This window comes from Opisthorchis viverrini (genome assembly GCF_000715545.1).
Source record: "Opisthorchis viverrini unplaced genomic scaffold opera_v5_8, whole genome shotgun sequence".
Taxonomy (NCBI): domain Eukaryota; kingdom Metazoa; phylum Platyhelminthes; class Trematoda; order Opisthorchiida; family Opisthorchiidae; genus Opisthorchis; species Opisthorchis viverrini.
Window position 1 is genome coordinate 2,645,793 of NW_008751664.1, and position 24,316 is coordinate 2,670,108.

Sequence of the window (24,316 nt, forward strand, 5' to 3'; positions counted from 1 at the left end):
TCGCGCGATCCATCAATGGGATACGCATGATTGTCACTGCAAGTGCTTTCTATCAGGATGTCATTTTAAGTGAGCGATCAGGATTCAGATTTACCTTTATATATCATATTGCATATTACATTCGCACTGTTATTGTGCAATATTCATTTTGTACTATGTTCTGCATTATGTTGTGTTACTCAGTTTATCGTTTGGCAAAAGTGAACCCAAGACGCACCGAAATTCCTCTTCGAAATATTATCTCAAGTAGGCGTTTTCCGTACACAATTCTATGAAGTGCGACTAGACGTTGTAGTGCAACTGGTCAGAATAATCAGTTTTTGTAAGGAGGTCGCAATGCTTAGATATCGTTAAAGCACATCTTACCACACACTGACGAGGTCCTCTTGGCCGGTGACAAGAACTGGACAAGAAAATTGCCAAGCTAGAGGAGAAGATCAGCGGCCATGTGATCAAATACCAGCTAACGCACCCGAGCTACCAATATCGTGGTACATTTCCAAGAAGGAAGACATTAGTATCCCTCATCTTTGCACGAGGGTTTAGGTACCCAACAGTACCGGGCTCAAATTTGCAAACTACCTTACGACAATTTTAATTTGATTAGGTACCATGGTACCAGACAGAAAGTATCTGACGGGTGCAATTCAATCTGCACACTTCTGAACAGCTACTCACAGCGTAAAGAACTAAACGATATTTCTGACCAATCCCTTATGCACCACCATTCATCTGCTTCAATCATCGCAAAGCATGTTTCCCTGTTTTAGATATATTTGGAGTGTTTTTAGGTTAAATGATTCAAAGTGACCTCCGAGCGCTTTTTTGGTGCTTGCAAACAATTTTAACAATTTTCCCGTCGTTTTCTTCAACTGGTGGTTGGTGTAGAATGACGAGCTTCCGTTGTTAGTAAATCTGCTCTGCTGAATCCACTCTCTACTCTTCTGATCAGTGGGTGCAAGACTACCAAACACGGGCTAAAGGGGTCAACCCCAAGGTTTCCAAAAGCCTACAGCACGCACAGTGGGCTAGGTATTATGACAGCCAACTGAATTAAAGTTAGTGGTATAGGGTGGACGTTTGCACATAAGTCATACAGATAAAATGCTTTGAAACCCATAGAAGCCATATATAACTGTCTGCGTTTGATGTGTCATAGGAAGGTACAAATCGCAGCCAACTTTGTGACTTTTACCGTGACTTTAAAGACAAGCGTTTACGTCTGCAGTCCTTACCACCTATATTCTTAGTTTTCACGTTATTCAACACCCGTGTGTGCCCGTTGATCAAATCACCTGAGGGACAAAATCAGTATTGGTACTCAGTTGGATTTCATTAAATTGAAACACCTGGTAATAAAGGAAAACACAGTTGAATGAAAATCTTTAGTTTATTTGGTCCATTTCTGGTTATGATATTGATATGCATGAATGATTTTAATTCAACACTTGGCATCTGTGCACACAACAAACTATGTGTCATTTAGGGAATAATGACAGAAAAACGGGCAATGTGTTGGTTGGTATAACAAGCAAAGCAAGACGATGGTGCTAAAGAAAATGCTTCGATGCTTGAGCGTTTTCACGATTCTTTAGCTTGAGCTTTTCACATACCCAGAAATCAAGGCACTCAAATATCAAAAGTGTCAATTTTGTTAAACAACACACCTGCTGACTAACTTTGAAGCTAATTGGTCCATTTAGACTGAGCACAATCAATGACGTCAGAAACATGAAGGGCTAACGAAAGCCACTAATCAAAAATGTGCTTCGGCGCTTGGCAACGCTGTTCCAAGCGGGATTACTATCGATTTATCGAATCGCCTCACGCAAGTGGCTTGCTGTTCCACGTTCTCTCATGCTTTTGCTGTTACCGGTGCAAGTGTATTGATTTACTTTGACGTAAAACCAGGTGACAGGTTTGTATATTACTGAACCTTGTATTTGAAGTTGCTTACCGAAACTCAGAAAATTTGTCGTTTGGCTCAACGGACTCTTTTTCTAGTAGCCTGAAAACCAGGTTTGATGTCCCAGCTATACTGAATAGCTCATCCTATGACCTACATAAACGGTTACCGTTATTCATTACAGATGCGTAAAGTATTCTCTTGCCAATTTGGCAAGCAGAAAATATGAAATTGAGTTTTACTCTGATTGGCGTGGGTTTAATCGCAATAGCAGTGTCATCGTTTGGTAAATACTATTATTTTCAGAATGATATGTCTTGACTCGTGTCCCCACCGTGATAAAAGAAAGATGTGGTCTATACTTCGTTGGTCAAGCTGCATCTCAGTAGTACGAGTGCTTCCTTTCAGATGCGGGTAGTCAAACGGTGAACCTTAGTTCGCCGAATCGAATTAGCAACCAGAGATTTATTGTATAGTCTGAACAATTGTAACTGATTTATGGATTCTTTCTGGTTCGACAACTGAATAAAACCAATACGGAATATTTAAGTACACTCATACAGAGCTTTTCTCGCGTATTGTGAGTGTTAGACATTGCTTGCTCTAATATAAGGAAGGCCTGCTAGTATTTAAGCCCCTAAAGCATCTCAACTTGTGTTTCTCCTGAATGGGTCTAATGGGCTAAATGCGAAAGAATCAGACTGGGCAATGATTACGTCCAAACCTTCTAATCACAGCTCTAAGGTCAAGCAATTTCTGGCCTCATTAATGTGCATAGCTTGGGTGAACCAAAGGATTTCTCGGCGTAGCATTTGCATTGAAACTCGGTTCAAATCTGGCAACTAACCGGCATGAGGTTTTACGGGTGATTACTATAAAGCCAAAGTGGACAGTCCCGGACCAGCAAACAATCATCCGTTTTTAGCGAACTACACTCATTTGCAAACAAACTTGGTTTTGCGAGAAACTCACCTAGAAACCAGCTGAAACTATCGATTTTGGTATTTTTAGGCAACTGAATGTTCTACGGCAAGTCGCCCCACGTTCCAGTCGCTACGATATTCGAGATATCGGGATAAACATATTTACGTAAAGCACTACTTATAAGGTTGATTAAGATTCATTGACAACTCACGCATGGTGCATTAAGTATACACGTATCGCGATATCTTAAATATCGTACCGGCTGAAACATGGGGCGGTCTGGTGTAGGACATTCAGCTGCCTGGAAACATCACAAACGATAGATTCAGCTGGGTTCCAGGTGAGCCTCTCGGAAAGCCGAATATGTTTGCAGATGAGTGCATTTAGCTAAATTCGTGCAATTTAGTTTTAAGTAGAACATACATTTGACGGAACCTAGGGAATCGCGCCTACCTGATAAGCCCTAGTAGGGGCAAAACTGGTCGTGGGTCATTGAAGAATTTTTAGCAAACTTATGAGTAGTGTATAATCATCCGTATTATCCTTATTTACACGTGATAGGAAAATTCACCCAGATTTGTTTGTTGCCGGCCAACGCTACATAATCTTGAACTTATGTAGAACACTTTCCCATAATAATACCTACTTTCCAGTACAAAGTTGGAATACTTGCTTTTTAGAACCAGACTCAGCTGATAGAAATTTGAACGCAGGTGTGGAATGGGCTAACAGTATTCTGCAGTTAAAAAAATAACTAGCAGGATTTTTCAAAAGATGCAACAGATGTTTGTCTCAACGATGTTTGAAAAAAAACACTGAAGTTAATGTGTTAACCATATAATTCAACAAAACTGGCGCGTATATCTCAGTGTCATTGATATTGTGCGATGATATTTGGAAGCAGAAAGGCGCTAGGAGAGTAAATTGTTTGGAAAAGATCCGACAGACGTGAACCTGGGGTACCAAACGATGAATATTTTCACGAGCGATTCACATGTTTAAATGGAACTTAATGTGTCATCTTGCTTTATGTCATTCTGTGAGTTATTCCAGATGCTGTTCAAAGTAAGATGTCACAACCCTGAATGATGCTTATACCCAGTTCAGTAAAACTGACTTTGACGTTACCCAAATTCTGAATTTTCTGTGATGTCGTTCTTTGTGATATGGAATAAATATGGAAAAACTAATGCCGGTTTGACAGTAAAGATTATCTTATCTTGTCAATCCGTAGTTTAGTTCTGGTTGACTATTTATCGCTTGACGTCAACTTATGTTTACCAATCATCCGCAATCTTTCAAAAAGTTTTGGATAGAATGTAAGCTGAGACAAAGTTGAGACAAATGAATAATATTTGGAGAGCCAAAACGGTAATTGCTAGCCACTCTGGTGGAAAACCTCATCAAACGTTTGATTTTTCGTTGGGTTTTTCACTGCTTGTGCACACAAGAAAATATATACTTTCAATTTACCGGACATTTGGGTCTTCAGAATCATTTCTGACTACTTGACTACGTATAAAGAGGTATTTTATTTGTCCGAACTGCTAGGTGATTCTCATGAGGGACGTGATTAGTGTAAAGCAGTCTTTGTCAATGACTTGAAGGTAAGGCGTTCCACCCATTTGGTGACCGTCTGTCAGTAGCGATTTTCAGGACGAAACAGAACTAGTGCTGGCTTTACACTTAATTCATTTTTACATTGCAAAGAAACGTTTTTAGACGCGGTTATGTATACATCATGCACAAAGTATTTAATTCTTATGATCTCATAAACCCAAACCTGGACGGAACATTCCTGTTCTCCCAAAGGCATCCTAGCGTAAACGTAAACCCAAATCCAAGTTAGACATGCGAAACAAACGCCACAGGAAAATAAATTTTACCGCTACATTCTGACAGAAAAAAACACTAAAATAACAATCGAATTATGTGAGTTGCGCAGTTATCCAGGCCTACCTGCAGGCATAAACCTGTTCGCAAACATAATTCAGATGAACTTGTAGACCTATCGAAAGGTACGTCTGGTTTTCTAAAATTGTTCATTCTCTAATTACACTTGACGCAAGTAATACGCTGTGATCTCAATTTATCACCCCAAGATGATTACGGTCAAAGTTTTGTTTTTGAGATGAGACCGGTATGCTCCGTACTACAACGGAGTTGGACACACAAACCAATCTAGGGTGGAGGGTGCTAGAGACATCCGAGACTATTCGAGCTATTCGAGACATACAACCCTATGAACGATACAGTACGTTACTGCGCCTTTCATCCTTCCTCCGTGTCTTCATTAAATCGTGACTGGATCAATTACGATGGGGAATGCATTCATAATCACCCAAAAAGGGGTGAAAAGGTTGACTTGACAATGGTTTCAAAAAAGCATTTTCGCTACCCATTTTCGAAGTTCTAGATGCGTTGCTACACTTTGGGTGATATGACCTTAAAGCGTACTGTCGCCCAAGCGGCTTTTCGAATACGAGAAAGATTTTTTTGAACTTTCAACTTTCTTTTAGCCGTTACCACAAAATGAAAACATCCATAGGCTTGCCCTTAATATATATTCTCACGAGTAAACGCCTGAATGTAATGTGTTCGAACAAACTAATTTTCACTGATTCAAGTATTTACGCTGTTTACGAAATAGTAAACGAACATTTGGTTTCACTTATCATTCTCCAAATATCATTCGACATTTTCTGAGTAGGTAATTCAGGCTTGAGTCGTATTTGTATTTGCGCTTTCGGATCAGTGTTGTTCTGTTTGTGATTGAATGCTTTCTATATAGAATGGAAATTTCACATGTAGCCTGTGAACTACAACAATTAATTTGGCTATTTGTGACTAAGTGGTGGACATGAATTTGCTTTGAGAAGGCTTGTAAAGAAGGGATGTTGCTACCTATACGGAAATTCCAATCCTGACCATGCTTTGAGACACGCCACTGTCAGCACATTTCAAACATCCAGGAATATAGCGTCCGAACAAGCAACTACGCCTATACTTTGAACGAGTTTATTGGCTTGCTCCGGCACACTGACGTTAGGCTTACATTAGTGTAGACATGTCGAGGAAAAAGATCCCTGCGTGACTGCAAACAAGCACTACTGATGAATTCCAGTGCAAGCAAAATTCGTATATGAGGCCCTTTTTTGTGGCCTAATGTGAGTCAAAGGGATATTCGAAATGAGACTAAGGTAAGCGAAAATAGCTTCTTACATTTCAGCTATGCTCTTGAAATTTCAAAGTGAACCAGCGAGGTAATTTGATTGAGTGATCAGCATATAATTCTGATCAGGAGTGAGCCAAATCAATGATCGCCAAGTGCTCGCAGATAAGTTTTAATGCGTTAGATTCAACGCTTTTCGCCCAACAATTTACATACAAGGGTAGAGCCTGTACCGAGTTATCACGTGGACAGAGTGCTGAAAAGGCAAATGCTGCCCAGCGCTCCTCATGGGACTCTCATCGAGCAGCTAGAATCCTACGTTTGCACCGCACATTAAGTGAAGGAATATGAAAGTACATGCATGAATAAATTAATATAAAATATAGTTGACCGGAATGGCAATCGAACACAATACGCCCGAGTTCAGGACACCAACACTGTGACCTATAGATGTTACGCACGTCGCAGTCTAGGAAGACCGCGATGTGGTTGTCGCTGTGTGCACTGTGACAGACGCACGTGCTCCGAGGACTAGGGGAATACAGCAAACAAAGCTTATGCATAAAAAGCTTTGATGACAGAACTGGACAAGGCAGTCTGTAGGCAACTAGTCCAATTACTGTGACTGTCCGATGTTGGACTGGTTTGAGTTGGCTAAGTGGTATTTCGTAGACTAACTGAAGGGCTCGGTTGTTGTCCATGAAACCGTGCAGTGGAACTGCTACTGGTCTTCCCCTTTCCGGATCTAAATCAGTGTGAGTTATCCCGTTTGATTTGCTGGCTGAGTAGCGCGTGGTGATACATCCAAAATACTCAACTGCAAAGTGCGGCACTCTTCACTTGGTATCAAGGTCCATCAATCCTTCGGTCAGGAACCAGAACCAGTGCATAGCTCCAAGACACGTTCCGCTCAGAATGCAATAAAACCGTTGGCCGAGTTTGTGAGCAAATCAACTTTGAGCAGAGGATAGTATGAATGGGCTGTCGCCCCACGGTAGTAACTTAATGGTTCGTTATTCACCATCCCATATTAAACCTAGTGATACTTTATGGAGTCCGTTTTCTCGTAATCTACTTTGTTATGGCGTCTCAAGACCAGACTTTACTGGCAAGTTAATGAAGCTGTGGCTAATGTCTCAATAATTTTGCAAGGGTGCAACACTATTCAAGTAGACATACTACTCAACTGGGGTAGCATTTCTCTATACAAAGCAATGTAGTGACCACCCGAAACCTTAGTAAAACAGCAAACAATAGATCGCCTTTATATCTGTTAAATTAGATGAACAAACCATCCGCAAAAAGCCGCAAATATATTTAGGACTTAATCGACTTTCACCGGTCAGGATGTGTATCGGGTTGCAAGGAAGACTTCATAGGCTATTTTGGGGTGGTGTAAATTTATAGAAGTCTGAAAATGCCACCATGAAAATTGTGATGAGACAGAAATTAAAATGGGACGAACCCAATCTTTATTCCTTCTCATACCGACTTTGAACTCCGGTTTTGAAGCACGTACACATGTCCCGTCTAATGAATGTCAACAGTTTTCAGACAAGCTTTGCACAGATACAGCCGAGAGTAGACATGATCAAATCAAGCAGCTGGAAATTCCCTTGGTTCGAAATCTGAGGGCAATTTACTCTTCTCCTACGCGACTTTGTCCCAAAGAATTTCTAGATGAATTCTACACGATCAATGTAGCCACGTTGCAGAATAGAGGTGTGGAATGTGACGAACGAATAGATTCTTTGGGGTTGATTTGAAAACGTGAACAATTCGAGACGGCTGTTACACTGTGAAAGCACAGTTCGCATTCCTTGCATATTCTTCAAATTACGAAAACGCTAACCACTGAGAAAGCACTGTTAGTCATATAGCTCAAGTGGATAGCTTACGTTTCAGGAACCGAGGATGATACGGGAGGTTTTGGATCCTTCCGATGACCAACTTTGTCGAGAGTGCACAAAGCAACAATGATCCAGTTTCTCATACCAGATGATAATAAAGTACCCAATTATCATAGAATCCTTCTGAAACAAACGAGGTTTTGAAATTTTTTTGATATTGATCCTTCACCCTAATACTTGGAAATTCAAGGGACGCTTTTGGGTTTAGCGTAGTGTATAAGAGCTATCATTGCAGCAGTAGCGTTAGACATCGGTCGAATCTTCTTGTGGCCAAATTTCCTATGAATTGTGCACATTTTTTCAAAAATTTTAATAAACATGTACTTTGAAAGATTAGCAGCTGGGCTAGTGTATTAGTAGCACAGAGTTCGAGATTTGTGAAACATCATATGAAAAAAGTTCATATGGTGGCATTCAACTCACATATGTATCCTGCCATTCGCCTGAGATCGGAACATTGCCATTTGAACATAAGAATTACCAGGAGTCGACAGGAGAAAGAGCTTCGTCAAACGGTGAGGGGGGTGACCTGGCTCATCCACTCAGGCCAAGTGGTGTCCCGCCAAATGAACACGCCCGCAGAGGTACAGCCGATGAATTTCTCTCATTCACAGAGCTATGTTAACCAATCCATTCATTCGATTGACTGCATTCCGGAAATCTGAACAACACCGCCCTTGGTCCCCTTGTTGTTCAGTTGGTTTTGTCTATAAAACGGAGCACAGCTCCATCCATGGGTTACTGACTGAAACGTTTACAAGCACCAATTGTGTATGGGCTAGTTACCACCTCCAATAGTTCCCGGCAGCCTTGTTCAAATGGTATTTCATGAGACATGGTAACATCAAACTTAATTGCGGACATAATAGTTAGGTAATATGAATTGTGGTAGCACGTCTCTCTGCATCTTTTACGGGGTTACTTTTCTTTTTGGCGGCATCCTGTGGGAGGCAGTGTTTGGTTCACAAGAGTATGGCAATTCGGGAAGGATAATAAAGCAGACAAGATGTTGCAAGATCTATCAAGGTTTTTACCAGGTCCTTTTTAAACAATAGTTGTCAGTACACAAACCTTCCAATCACAAGCGACGAGCATTAAAACATTAAAACATGCTTCACTATAAATGCTATCGTTTGAAAGCATTTAGACAGACTGCTAGGAAACAATAAGTTACCACATTTGGTATCTTTCACAGCAGAAGCCTATGCTAACATATGGAGCTCCATCCGGTAGAGGAAGCAAGTACATCAGGAGAAAAGTGCTTCAAATGAAAACCACAATAAAAAAACATTCTTTTATCACCATTAAGGTATTGAACAACTGGAAATTCCTTTGGAATATATTCACAAATCTTTGAGACTTGGTGAAGTCGTCTAGATAAAAACCATATTGAAATAAAAGACCAGTTAAACTGGTTCAGAAGATTAGTCCCTTCTGGAATAGATCATGATTTTTCTTGAAAGGATGCATTTAACGAGGCAAATCCTCACTAAATTTACTGACATTCGAGGTGTGAGAATGATATTGTCATTAGGATATTTACCGGGCACTTTCCTTTAAAACCCGGGGTAACTAAATAACCTTGCTTATCAATGAAAGTCAGAATATTGGAGTAGAATTCTAGGAACAAAACATGTGTACTCTAAAGTCTTTCAACCAATGAACTCTGTCGTGCTCTGTCAACCGTCGTCACAGAAATTACACAGTAGGCTATTATATCTAAAATACAATTTAACGCCATGAGGCATGCTAAGTTCAGCTGAATATGTTCGTTTCATAGGCACCAAACGGCCTCATACTTTTTGCAATCTACAATAAAGCATGTTGATTACGTAGTGGGTAGCAATATTCGACCCAGTGTGGAAACTAGTTTGGGGTCCAAAAGTAGCATTGACAGAATTTAAGTCACATTTCCGAGGCGTACAAATTCGCGTGTGAAGTTCCACTGCATTGATTTGACAGGGTTTGGGCTTATCCTCCACCACTTTTATGACCATCGGCATTGAAATTATGTAGTTTTGGACTAATTCTGAATATGCAGCCATAGTTTGCTGTTGCTCCATCGAGCGAAACCAGTAGAGCACCAGAATAAAGCTATGTGGCCGCCATTAATTAGCAAAACTGAGATCTGAATGGCTCACAAAAATTCAGACGCGTAAATCCCAACTTCAAAACTGTCAGCTAAAACAACAGCAAAGTTTCTGAAAACGTCTCCAAGAACGACACAAACTGCGTTAAATTGTTCTTTTTATGTATCACTCACAGACAAAGATGAAATGAGAAACTATTTTTGAAATAGTTTTTTACATCCCGTTGCTCGCGAACGCGTGAGTTCTTATCTCGATATTTGAACACTTGTAGCACGTAAATTGTGCTATTTACGGACCATATGGCGCTTCGTGACAAAAAGCGTCATGGCGGATAATGTTCATAACATACAGAAAAGGACCAAATTGAAGACCAGATGCAGATGTATCATGTTCACTGTGGTGCACTTTTGGCTTTGCCACCTACAACTAAGTCACTGCGCCGCCTATCCGATGCACAAAAACTGGCTTAATACGGCCAAACACTTCAAATAACGGTCGGTTATTATGCTGGTTCCCTGATATAAACATTGGATAGGGAATGCTGCGTTTCTTCCGTCAATTTGAAATATTTTGCAATAGTTTTCTCTCTGAAATAACCAAAATGAAGCAGCTGAATGACGGTTAATGTCGGTTCATTACTATCCTGTAGCTGCTAGACCTCTTTTCACAACAGGTCACTAGGGGTATCCGTAATCTGATTTCACCTTCTTTCTCAGTTGTCAAAAGTCACTCATTTCCAGCTTCGCCAAAGTCGCTGTTGGTTGTGGGTCTCGCGGCTGTTGATCTGCCTGGCGATTTGCCTGCAGACCCTTCGTCATCAAATGCCATGGCATCATCACTGCGTGGTTGCCTGTGGATCCGCGGTTAGTGATGAGATGTCCGCGAGGATAATATTAATGTCGGCAAACAGATCAACAAATACTTGATCTAAGACCAAGTGACGCACACTAGCTAACAATCTTTCGATGTATTACCAGATAAGTCGCTATACGGTTAGTGATGAGATGTCTGCGAGGATAATATTAATGTCAGCGAACAGAGCAACAAATACTTGATCTAAGACCAAGTGATGCACACTAGCTAACAAACTTTCGATGTATTACCAGATAAGTCGCTATAGCGAATCGATCAAAGCATTCGTTAGGCATCCAGAAAAAAGTCGATAAAATCTTCAAGTTACCGTGGACTCGATGTAAACACTGTTTTCCTTTGGTGACAAAACGTATCACACTAGTATTGATACCTTCAGATTAGATGGATATAGTGCTCACGGTAATAAAAGACAGGCTAAACAATTTGGTTTTCACTTCCGACGGCTATCCATCCAGCCTTTTAGTTGGGTCTAAAGCAGCAAAGTGTTAAGCATATACTCATGACGTTCGAACATTTCTTCCGTTTGCTTATTTTTCGCCAAATTTTTTGTCTGCCTTAGAAAGCTTGATAATGAGTGAACATTAAATCCAAAAATTAGTATACCCAAGTGAAATCCTTAGCAGGTAAAGCGTTCCCCTCGATGGTCTCCTAGCTCAAGTTATCGCTGGAAATTTTGCGACGCTGACTAATCTGGAGGCTCTCTGTTGACAAGTTATTTCCACAACAGATAAGTATCTCAGGGTTAGTTGCAGAAGTGCGCAAATGATTGTGAAATCCTCTCCTGTGGTACAATAATTTCTTTGACAATTCTGTAGACCATCGAAGTAATTCAGAGGAGGCTTTTCGGATGGGTTTTTGACATTATGACTGATTTGCGTAATGTAAGCTTTGTTGTTGTAATAAAGAATTCCATTTGCGAACACGTCTTGGACCAATTTAGTTTGCACCATTAAGATTCATGGCTCCAATATTGGAAGCTCTCGCACCTAAAGTAAGCATACCGGATCTTGCGCATTATTTTTGGCTTTGTTTTAACAGTTAATAAATACTTACGGAATACCTTGCGAAAACTATTCCTCGCAAAAAATAAAAACTACCCCATTGTCAGCATTGATACTCATATTTTCCTAGTATGGCAGGTAGGGCCTACAACTTGTCTTGGCTCCACTAACTTCAACATTCCAAAAAGCCTATCGGTGCATTTTTCGGGTATTTTATGTACAATAAACGTTCCTCATCTATAGTAAACTGATTTTCCTGATTGTTATTCCAAGCTCAGCGATAGATTCTGAAAGGGTTTAACTATTACGACAACTCGTCGATTTTAATTTTAAAGTACACCTACTGTCAAAGTTAATTTCATCATTCTGCAGGACTTGCTACCAGTCAAAACACAGGTGTGTTGGATGCATAACCGAAAATTCCATTCTAAATTCTTCGTTCGTCAGGTGACACACGTTCCACTTACAGGCATGCTGACTCACTAGTAAGCAAGACGAGTCATTCCAATTACATTCTTTGTATATTTAGGTCACTTATTTTCAGCTCTGAAAGATTTTATCTCTGCGTTATTTTATCTCTACTTTGACAACTTTGTTCGAAGGTTCTCTTACCCGTTTTGCTCTAGTCCCCTTCTGGGAGGAAGAGTTTGTGGTAATGACCAAATCCTCAGTAATGTTATGCAAATTTAGCAACGTCATTCCCGCAAAATCGGCAGTTTTTGGAAATAGTAATACCCAGAATTGTTCTTTCAAGCGAATAGCATCCTACAGGCTGAACTGGAATAGGCAATGTCAGTTTATGATGTACATTGCAGGCACGTCTATATTGTGTAAATTCAGTGGCATTTTTAAAATATACTTTCATTATTCGTAACCTGCTCATGTGCAGTGATCATTACACCCACAAATTTTCCAAGAATTTTCGGTTTTCCTTCAATCTTGGATGAATACACTTTCGGCATGTGTGAAAAAGCGTGCTCACGAGATCTATGTTCATTTTTACGTTTTATACGCGCCAAACTCCCAAGACAGCATTTCACGTCTTATGAAGGCACGGGACACTCAAAAGGGCACTTTGATTATTTAAACACCACCTGTTCGCGACCTGTGTTCACCATGCGCAACGCTCCAGGCATCAATTGGTGATGCTTCAAGACCACAACTGTAGTGTTCTCTACTAGAAAAAATAATCATATCTGAGCTTTATTATCAACAAGCGCAATACAGCAACTGGTCCAACTTCGCCGAGAGGTGGCATACAAATCCACGTTGTTGTTTGTTGAGTATGTGGAGTACGCAGCACACTTAGTGGGGCGAAATTCTGGTAGTAAACTTGTTCTGGCTGATCGTTGTAGGTATGGATCCGAAAACAAGGTTTTAATAAGTGCACTGTCCCACACTGTAAAGCAAAAAATTTTTGAATACCGCAGCTAGCCTTGTTGACATAACAGTGCTTGGATTCTCAGTGTGGAAATAATGCAGTCATCAATTCTTGCCCGAGTCTCTGATTTACGGATTGTGCTGAACATAGACACGAATATATATCCGTGAAGATATTTTGAGACACGATGACAAGGCATATATGCACCTAAATGGACCATTCGGTTTGACAGGTGAACCGGTGAAGCCTCGACTAAATAATGAGCTTTGGAAGAACAAGTCACGTGTAGATGAGTGAGAAATGTCGTGATAAGAAATAACATGTGACGTCATTTACCCTAAAATACGCCAAAACTTGTGCTTCGTTCGGAATGCAGTGATAAACTTTTGCGACATTTCATCATGCGGTATGAAAGGCCACAAGTCCAAAGAGGTCACCTCAAATCATCATAAAGCTGTACTGAATGCATTGAAAATGTGAACATGCTGAGTTGGTTGATAGCTCAAGATATCAGGAAACAAATTGGCCGTTCCACAAAAATGCCAAAAATCCTCCTCCGCATGAGAATAATTAACTTTTAATAGTTTTTCTTTTAATGTATGCTTTGTTATTCCTGTCTTATCGTAATTTATATTTCGTGCGCAAGAGGGCTGTCCTCTTTTCATCACATCTAAATGACCATAAAATCAACGGCATTCGCATGTAGCGTCGAAAACTATCATTGCGTTTACTCAGCGTTTACAAATGTACCTCCTGATTGACGTCATCAGTTAGGTTAATTTACTCAAAAATATATGGTTTCTCGGCGCCATCTTTTCTGCTTGCAATTCTAACGTTTTTACCGATGATATTTCCGCTAAAAACTCCTCGTTTAACGCAAACTAGTCGAACGTTCCTCCCGACTATTCCTACCGAAATCCACTCTCCTGACGAGTGGGTGAGAGGATGACAGATACTGAGCTGGTAGTTGAAAATCTGAGCGTTGTACTTTATTTCATTTACCTGGAATAGCTGGACACTTGCATGGTTTTAAACTATTCGCCTGTCTGTTCAAAGTTAGTGTACGCTAGATAGCTTAGTAAAGCCGAAGTACTGCACTGACCAGGTCAGCCAATTAGCAGTCAAACGTGAAGTCAAAAATAAGGCCCAAGGAGAAGTTACACTGACTAACAACTGGAGGACTCATTGGCCTCGGTATGAAGGTTCAACAAAGAGTGGTGTCAAACATTGGTCACTCCGTGCAAACCACAAGTATCAGATAAGATAAGTCCCGCGTTGGAGGCTTGCACGACGGTATCTGGTGACCAACGTAGTAGAAATCGCGAAGTGTCCGAGTGTGAGTAAAATAGAACCCATGTGAAGGAAGGTTCTAAGTCAGTCATGTGAGCGGGGTGCGGTTATCACTGAAAATGAGTATTCCATCCATTCAGCTTGGGTCTTCGAAATTGGGAGTGGAAAGTCCAAATTGATAAAAACCCGCTTAATTTCCCTCACGCCTAAACCCGAATCTCCGACTATTTAGCAGTTCACACAGATCAGTAGGTTTTGTCAACCGAATGCAATAGGAAATCTAAGTTAATTACTATAAACTGCAGTCTATTCCAACCGAAGTCCGCTTTCCCCTCCAACTTGATTGAACCTTGACAGAGGCTTTCAAGTTAGAAATGCATCCACACAAAAAGTGGTGAAAGTTTAGGTCATTTATCTTCAAAATCTTGTCTCTATTACATTTTCTGCTAAAGAGTAGCAGACATGTTCTACCGTTAGTTAAAACCTTTTTAGTGTTTCCAATGTTGAGTGAATCAGTCTTTTAGATTTTTACTTTCCCCAGAAATAAAGTAATTTATTGCGGCAGAGAACATAATAATAAATCCCCAAGTGCACACAGTGAAACCATAGCGATGATGCCGGGATGCTCACAGCATTCTCCTTAGACTCTTACATGGGCTTGAAAAAAAGGCAGTTCCACTCTGTAGGCTCTGTGAATTCACGGTAAGACAAATTTCTATGATTTATAGAAGGTAAATACCAACAAAGGCACACTCAGAACTTCGTTTTATCAATTTGCGTAATTATTTTACACCTGGAGGTATAATACATCGATCCGAATACAACAACCTTACATATATATTTCTGATAATCAATATGGTGGCACGTTTTCAAGGACATATGCTATCGGACTAACCAAATGAAGGACAGAATACTAGTGTCATATAGCTGTTACAAAACACCACACCGATCTGGCTTCCGGACAGCACACCTAACCACCAGCATCACGTCTACATAATATGAGTTTGAACTGAAGAGCAGTTTATGACGACCTCAAGTCCCCGAGTAACACAATGGTTGCACTTACTCTTCTAAACACAGTCACGTGCCCACTTATGCGCACGTATCCGTAACCTGGCATTCGTTGACTGGGCTCCAATAACTGTTATTCACTGCAAATTACTGACAGTGAATTTACTTGGGGGGCTTACGGCTTAGGGGCTTGTGGCTTTATATCTTTACAATAGCCTGAACGTTTGAGGTTGAAGTGCAGATAGGCGGTCCCACTTAATGGCAAGTGCTCTATCTATCTAATCCTAACACAACTTAGGAGCGAAGAGAGCGAGTTTTCAAAAGTTAGGGCGATTCAGTAAGCTGTGCTCCAAGGGCCTGGTCTCGGATAGATTGTGTCAAGAAAAGATCAAGATGTCCACGTTGAAAACCTTTTTTCACCATGGTCAATGAAGCCCATTCGAGTATCAGTAATTATGAGAAGAATATGTTCGCGCACCATTGAAAAGTTCCTATTTGCAACCGCCTAGCAACGTAAAAGCTAAGATGTTTCATCGATTTTACACCGTCACATTACGTTAATTCAACATAAATACTGGCTGTATTAGCTGTTGGCATTCTGAGAATTCGAGGGCTAAGCTGTAAGAATACTGATTGAAAGTTTTGTGGTTTGAACCCATCTCTTGTTATCCGTTCGCAACTGTCAAGGGTTGACACACACGGAAGCGCCCAGGTTTTATGCTCCCTTTGCGTTACCGAGCTTCTGTGCAACAAGAGGTTATCGTAAACAAAAACGTTTAATTATTTTTTGTCTTCCTACACAGTTTTCCGAAATGCGAAGCTTCCTTGAAACGTCGTCACAAAATGCTAAGGAACAAAAAAATTACTTATAATAAAGGCTCATACGCCTTCACCAGTTAACGATGCGACCACATGAAATGCAACTATGTGAACGTGCACCGCCAAACTTGCGTCTGACCCAATATATGATTAAGTTAGTCAAAAAGCGAATAATATTGGAGAAAGGGCAGAAAAAATCATTTTGAAGGATAGAAAACGGCCAATTGGCTCCTGATTTAACTAACAGTAGAAGGCGAACAGCAAGAACATTCATTCGCAAGATGCGGACAGATTTGCCTGTGACATCCATGCGGTACCTTCTTATTGAATCCTGTGACTATCAATGGTGTAAGTTAAACTTAAGGCGTGGGATGCCTCGTTGACTAGACCGAATCAGAATAAGGCTTTGTGCCAGCGGTGCACTATAATCAATGGTAGTGTCCACTGAATGTCGGAAGATTCCACCTACTTCATTGGAGATGTCCAGCCTGAGATTACAGTAAGCGAATGCTAAAATCCCCAGCCGCGTTGAACAAACATTAGTAGAACAATCAGAACATGTTTTAACGACACTCATGAAGGCAATTAATAATCTATAGAGTGCACAACCGCTCCCAACCCCTTTCGGAGCTTAAGCCTAACTTTCATACTTGCAATAATCTTTTCCTACTGGCATCCATTGGATGAGGAAATCGTTCAGTTCGTAATCAAAGGGAAGCCTTGTTACATGTTACTTGTTTAGTAGGAAGTAGATCAACCTCAAAATCTAACTTAAAACTTGGTTCGAAATTTGTCAAGACCAACTGGGCACTTTACTGCATTCATTGTTTTGAACGAGGAAGATTGGTCGAAGTGTGATGTGACAGAAATCAGCTGACCTTGAAGCCGCTATTAGGGTTTGTTATCAGTATTTAATACCGGTTACCTGAAGTAAAGGACAAGACGAGTAATAGGAACGCTTGAGTATTTATTTAATTAAGATGCCATATTGGGGCACAACACATTTCGGAGCACCAGAATGCGAAAGTAATGGAACGAGCTGCACTCAGTGCATAACTATTGACTACAGTAATCACTTTGTCAGAAGACGGGTTGCTGTGGCCTTGTATGTCTTACGATGGGCGCTGATTATGCAGTAGGTTTTTATTTCTGATTCGACCCAGAACTTAAATGGGAAAGTTACGCCTGTTGGTCTGAAAAACCAATAGATCGAGACAGTATCAAACCCGGTAAGAAACACGGACGCTTATTATGATCAATATTCTCCTTTCAATGAATTGGTACGGCGGAACGCTGTAAGTTTCAGCTTGAATCGCGTTAGTCTGAACTGGCAACCATTTCACCCTCGTAAAGCAGTTGTTAGCTTCATCTGAGGTCAATATAACACAGTTTTTCACTCATACCACGCCATCTGGACATTCAAGTTTCAACACATTTTATTCTCTGGGAAGGAACAAGTCTGAGATGTACTTCAGAGTAATATGGGCCGCAACACTAAAGAGACTCTTGTGCTAAGTCAGTAAGCACAATAACAATGGATCTCGATCAGTTTACATGGTTTATATATACCTCCCAAGAAGTGGAGTTGAGTGAAACTCTTTAGTGCCATTTGGGTTTAAATATCCTGGGATTGCTGAAGAAGCTAATCTTCCAAAGTTTGCTTACAAATTCCCTCTCAGCCATGTCACTGATGCAGGTTTTGCCTGCATTAGGACAACAATGGCTGTCCCAAATCTGGTAATCGAATGATGTTTACCACTGTATGCAAAACATATCACAGAGTATACATAGCAACATGTGTGCAAATGAATGACTCTGCATTATTCTACGATACTGTTGCCTGTATCATCTAACCTGGCGACGTTTAACTTGCAATACTGAAATGCCACATATCATCTGTAGTATGATACTAAGAACATCAAAAACAAACTAATCCAATGCATTTGTGTTATGCGTAAGTCACTCCACTTCACAGACATGCTAGGAAAAGCTTTCTGTCATACCCGTGTCCGATGCACCGAGTCGACTTAGATTACTACTCACTTGTTCGAGAACAAATTGCAATAGTTTGTATGTGGGCACTGGGGGTCTACGCATGTGTATAAACTCTACGTTTTTTACCTGAAAAACAATGATGGACGGTCTTTCTTTAATGTCATCTTGCCTCTTGTTGGGAGAGGTGACGAATGAAACACACGACTCCGAGGTCAAGCAAAGATTCAAAGCAGAAATCCCACCGTTTAACTATTGTAATAACGTAAAAAAAAGGGATTTCGGCTAACGCCTGCTGGGGAAAACAAACTGCTAACTCACTCTACGACGACAGTACGGTGAGTAAGTTGAAGTGCGCACTGGATCTGAGAATGAACTAAATGCTGATGGGGCCAAAAACGTGTTCTTTCTACCATTATCAGGCTGATGATTTTGGATCGAGACCGGTGAATTACAACTTTGACGGTATCATCGTCAAGATGAAAAGAATTTGCCAGGCTAACATGAGCCTTGAAATGAGTTTGCAACCTTTGAAGATACCACAACAGGTCACCCTTTCTCCTTAAATATTGATGACTCAAGTGATGAAAACGCTGTCTATTGATTGTGGAGTAAATTTGGACTGCCTTTCTCTATCCATCTTGAGGAGCAAGCCTAATGAAGACACGATAAATTTGCCCATTCTAGAAGCGACCAGCTGCTGTGTGCCCAGTCGTGGTTTTTTCTTGGCAAGGCGAATAAAAACAAGCGATGTAGCATCTCATATTTTCTTGCTCTACGCTTCCTTACAAACAAAAGCAATTTGGCGTGCTTGCCCGGGGCCAAGCTTTTCCGCTTTTTATTCAAAACATTTTGATGAAAAAACAGCATTGAGCAAAAATGACCGTAATGACGAAGTGAGCAGGGGCCACTTCATAGAACCTACTGATGACCGTGTTAGCGGTACTGAAGGAAATTCACATGTTGCTATTAAATAAACTTTTGCGAAGTTAGACCACGAAATGGTAGCTTCCTTGATATGGCACCAGATATATATTTGACGCCAATTTTCGGTGGCCTACTACCTGTCAAACTTAAGGAGAGAATGCGAAGATCAATATATGAGTAAAAAACAGATATCTGCATGTCAAACTGATGTTACTAAGAGACTCAGCTGAACCACTGATCATAAAAGCTTCCTAATGCGGTGTCATAAACTTAAAATTTCAGCAATGGCACTGACGCTGTCTGACACTTTTTGGACCCAAGTTATATGTGGAAAAAAATAAACCTTTCGTTCTGGAGAAATTTCACTGACGCGCAAGTTAAAGCCGCTGATAGTTACCTCTAAAATATACATACAGGACATGTCTGTTCAACCAAACCATATACACAACACAATATCATGAAGTACGTAGATAATTCTGTGTGCGGTATACAAAATATATCATTCTGTTTTGTCTCAAAATACCCAGACACTTTTGAATTTTCATCCTAGGTAAAATATCCTAGGTGTCCTTACAGAATTTATACGTATCTCTCCTTGGATAAGCAGATTTAGAAGATCCTTTCGGAATAATGCGGAGTGAATGCTGTTGCTATATACAAAGACGATAAGTCAAACTCACAAGTTCGAGGCGCTTTGCTTACAACAGGTTTCATAAAAGCGAAAAAAAACATATTCAAACCGAAGTGATGTTGTTACTAACTGTAGCCAGATGAGGCCTTTACTCTTCCTTTTAAGCACATTGAGTGAAAATGTCAGAAAGGATCCGTTACAGTTGTAGAAAATTGCTCGTGAGGATTTTTTTCACCCTACATAAACACGTAGGCCACTTCTATTTTGATTATCTTTTGCTTTTGGACAAAACCCTCTTTCTTCTGAAAAACGCTCGCGTATTTATGGGGATTTCGGTACTTGTAAGGTGACATAATCACAGGTTTGGACACTGATTGATGATCAAGATTTTGTGTGAGGACAGAATTTTATGGATTACATCCTTTGTTGACAACTATGTGAAACTTCTTGCATAATGATTTTTTTCATGTGAGGCTACAAAGCCCGCCAATTGGGATATGAACATGTGGGACTGTATTTTATTGGTGAAAGCGTTTCTTTTGCAAGTCAGATCCACAGTGTCTGATGTATACAAACGTTTATGGAAAGTATCAAACATCATGTTGTTGAGAATGCAGAGGAAATTTACATTCAAACGCGACAAACGTGGGTTTATGTCAAGTGTAGATCCTTTATATAAAAAAGACGCATTACCTGAACCAGTCCAAATTGCGATCTTAAAAACCTTTGCTCAGCACAAGTAACGATAAAACTTTGCTACGTAGTATGTTTACGGGAGATAATACTGACTTTGATAGAAAAGAACGTTTCGAAATTTTTCGCTCGTAGAGTTTGATGATGCTTTCGTTCGAAAATATCTAACAAGCGACTGCCTTTAAATAAGGTTAGCAGCTGTAGCTTTTGTGCATTCCGGTTCCCGGACAAACATAGCTGTACTCTCCGGTTCAAGATCTTTTTGATGTAGGAAACTCGATAATGATGTACATCTAGGCCTTATGTATGAAATTGACGTCTGTTGTTTGATACGACTACTCGTCATCATTTCCCTCATAGGGAGTCCACCCTATTTTCAGTGTTCCTGTTAAAGTATGAAGCTTCTTCCAAGGCCGACCAAAACCGGGGCATATTGAAGACAGTCGAAACAAGTTCATTTACATTCTCCATTAAATTTTTGTCCTACAGAATGACAGAAAATTGTGCATGCTAGACCTGTTGGATTATTCAGAGTTGCGCGGTGTCCACGAAACCCCACAAAGTTGTGCCGCCGTTACTGTGTACAAAACAACAGCATCCAGAAAGCAGATACGCGAGAATGCTGCGTTAATTCTGACACAGTTTTGTATCACAGACCTGGCAGGGACTTCTCATGGACTCATCGTGGGTCTTCAGACTCGCGGTGGGAAGCGCATTTGTGAAAAGGAAAGAGTTGTGATGGTTATCCCATCAAGCAGTGCTTCTTATTCGACATGCGCTTTTCTCAATTTTACTTCATTGCTATTTGTACAAGTAGATTTACACGTTGATCTCCAGTGGAAACTGTATTCCTCAACAACATAAATCAAGCCTCTTTAAAACACTAGGCAGCATGGCCCATAGTAACATCTCATTGTGTTGTCCATAAAGAGAGGACTACAATCATACGGCGTCAAGTAGATAGAGAACAAAACCGAATGCAGACAGCCTAAAAGCTTTCATAAAATAATATGCGGTGCCTGGGTGCCGTAAGACAGCCACATAGAAGTTGGGATAAGATAGATTCTGCTGAATACGGGCCTCACAAAGTTTAAAACCCTCCAACCAGGTTCCATGAGTGGTTACGAAGAAGGAACACTGTATACAAGGCATGAAAACTAAGTAGTGTTAGTTTCGTATTTTCGGAAACGCCCGTTATTCTATTGCATCGATTCTTGTATTTTTCGGGTAGAACTGATCGCGGTTTCGTTGAATGTTGGCCCCACGTCACTGAACAGCTCTTTGTAGTCACATTAGCATACTACAAAAGTAATGAGTGCTTGTAACATACAGACCGAAAGTAACTTAAAGCTCAAAATCCTTGTCATACCCTGGCAAAAAACAACACCTTATACAATCGACAACGCTTAACTTCAATGCTTTAGGAGGGAAACGATTGCTTTTGGAGGTTGTCACTAATGTCAGATGATTCTTGTAGTTCTGGAAATTTTATTTGTTTTCCAGGAATCCGAAAATTGATTTCCCGGGGATTGGTTGCTGGAGATTCGACACAGTGCGCTCTCAGAATCCTGAGGCGGAAGAAAGTGGTGAAAACCACCAGCAGATTGACTGATAGTGTACAGTCAGGTTTTACAAAAGATGCTTCTGTGACACTACTTTGTCATGCAACGTCATTTAGTAGATGAAACTCACATTTAAAAAATTTTTACACCACCAAGTACTACAAGCTTTTCCTTTCATTTCGTTTTTCAGCATCCTTCCTCCTAAATGATCCAGAAGCTAGCAAACAAAAGCAATGAATGCTACAAATGAAACACAACCGTTATCCTGTCGCGATCGCTATGAGCTCAACCAGACCGGTTTGGAGCCCTTATCGATTGACGAACGACTTCCACAGCATATATTTCTGCAGACCTACATGCCTGGCACTATCACGGTGGTCAAAATAGTCATGATCACTTGGCTGACTATAGGACTATTCGGTAACACTCTATCTTTCGCTATCTGGGTAACAAAGCACCAGCGTCGAAAGAGTACATCGGCCATTTATCTGTCTGCTCTCGCACTTGCTGACCTGATTCTCATTCTAACGCTTGTCAACTATCACGTGGAGCGCTACTGGGGCTTACCGGGTGTGACCTCTGTCAATGGGTTGTGTCAAATTTATCAGTGTCTCACGCTGTTTGCACAGTACTACTCCACAACCCTTGTGTTTGGTTTCACTCTGGAACGTTATTTGGCCGTGTGCTACCCATTTCGCCGCCATAAACTATGTTCACCACAGAGGGCAGTTTTGGCCATCGTTATACTTCTACTCATCTGTGCCGTCCCGATGCTGTTTCAAACAGTTCTCTGGACTTACGAGAATGGAGTTTGTAAAATGAGAATGGAATGGCTGCGTGATCCGCGCATACAATGGATTCTGACAGATCAAGAAATCATCTTTTCTCTGATCGTCCCCTTGGCTGCATTAGTGTTCAATATTCTTGTGCTCCGTGAAATGCGGCGTTTAATCCGAAACCGAGCTGCACCTAAAACGCAACTGCCAGTCCGGAGGCAAACGAGAAAACAGTCAAAATTATTTCTGAAACTGAGAAAAGCAAGCACTCTAAGTAGTAATTCAGTTTGTGCAAGTGAATCGCCTGAAGACAAGGCACAACAAGAATCCTCCGCCTTCATTGCCACTACCATCATGTTGGTCATTTTATCATTCTATCTAATTGCTTGTGCAGTCCCACCTGGCGTGGTTTACCTTGCCCAGTTCACCTGGGCTCAACCTGATGATTGCATGAACGATGAGAGCATTAGGACTGATCCCGAGTGGAATAGGTTTTTTGGAAACCTCATGTCCAAAGAATATATTGATTTGTTCTGCGCTTCTCACTATGCACTCAATGTTGTGATCTACCTGCTCACCTCCAAAGGTTTTCGTGAACACGCTATCTGGATTCTCACATGTCAAGTGGATAAGTTGAAATCTTTATTCCGACCAGTGGTGGACAACTGGGACTTTCCTCGTCGCACAGGGCCGCGACTAATGTCTGCAAACTTTCGCCTGTCGGAAAACGAAGAAAACCACACGCTTGTGACCGATTCCGATAAATGTTTTCACCATCAACAAAACGGCAATGGATGAAATCTATGAGTTGCCAGAATCTATCATTTTACGAAAAGTTCACTCAAAAGATCGCAATTGCCTTCACGCCTCCTGCCTATGAATATGTGAAAAGAAAATTTTGCTGCTTTCATGTCATGTACATTATACGAAACCGCAGAGATAAGCAACCATAATTGTTCATTCCGAGTGCGCTTCCTCTCTCTGTATTTCATTCCACATTAGTTGTATCGCTGGGTTGTACATACCCCAATTTTATACAGACTATCATAATTTTCCATCGCAGTTTCTCTTTCTTTGTTCCGCTGAGATGATTCTCCCACCTGAGCAAAATTGTCCTGTTTCGAAAAAACCTATCACAAAGGTTTAAGGTCGAATGTCGAGTTCAAAAAACGTGTGAACCTGCACTTTTATTTGTCCATGATGAACGATTCAACCACGGGCAACGGTGGATTATAATTACATGGGTTTCGAAAGAACATGGCGTGCATATTCTAGTACATGTTCATAAACCATATACGATGTAATGATTGTTTTAGTTTAAGTGTGATTCGAAATCACTTCATCATTCGTCAGCAGTG

General features: G+C 40.7%; 2 protein-coding genes across 2 annotated transcripts in view; one reads left to right on the forward strand and one right to left on the reverse strand.

Moving 5' to 3' along the window:
- Window positions 1–23,756, forward strand: T265_00815 (hypothetical protein; the record flags this gene model as incomplete). The annotated part of the gene is made up of 2 exons (XM_009164687.1): window positions 1–69; window positions 22,416–23,756. The coding sequence occupies one exon, from the start codon at window positions 22,416–22,418 to the stop codon at window positions 23,754–23,756; it is 1,341 nt and encodes a 446-aa protein (XP_009162951.1).
- T265_00814 (hypothetical protein) overlaps window positions 1–24,316 on the reverse strand; it is a gene marked incomplete at both ends in the record, with an annotated part of 182,196 nt that overhangs the window by 75,437 nt on the left and 82,443 nt on the right. Inside the window, 2 exons of the mRNA XM_009164686.1 lie at window positions 6,464–6,533; window positions 18,421–18,621. Of these exons, the coding sequence (XP_009162950.1) occupies window positions 6,464–6,533; window positions 18,421–18,621 (271 nt within the window). The remainder of the gene's footprint in view (window positions 1–6,463; window positions 6,534–18,420; window positions 18,622–24,316) is intronic.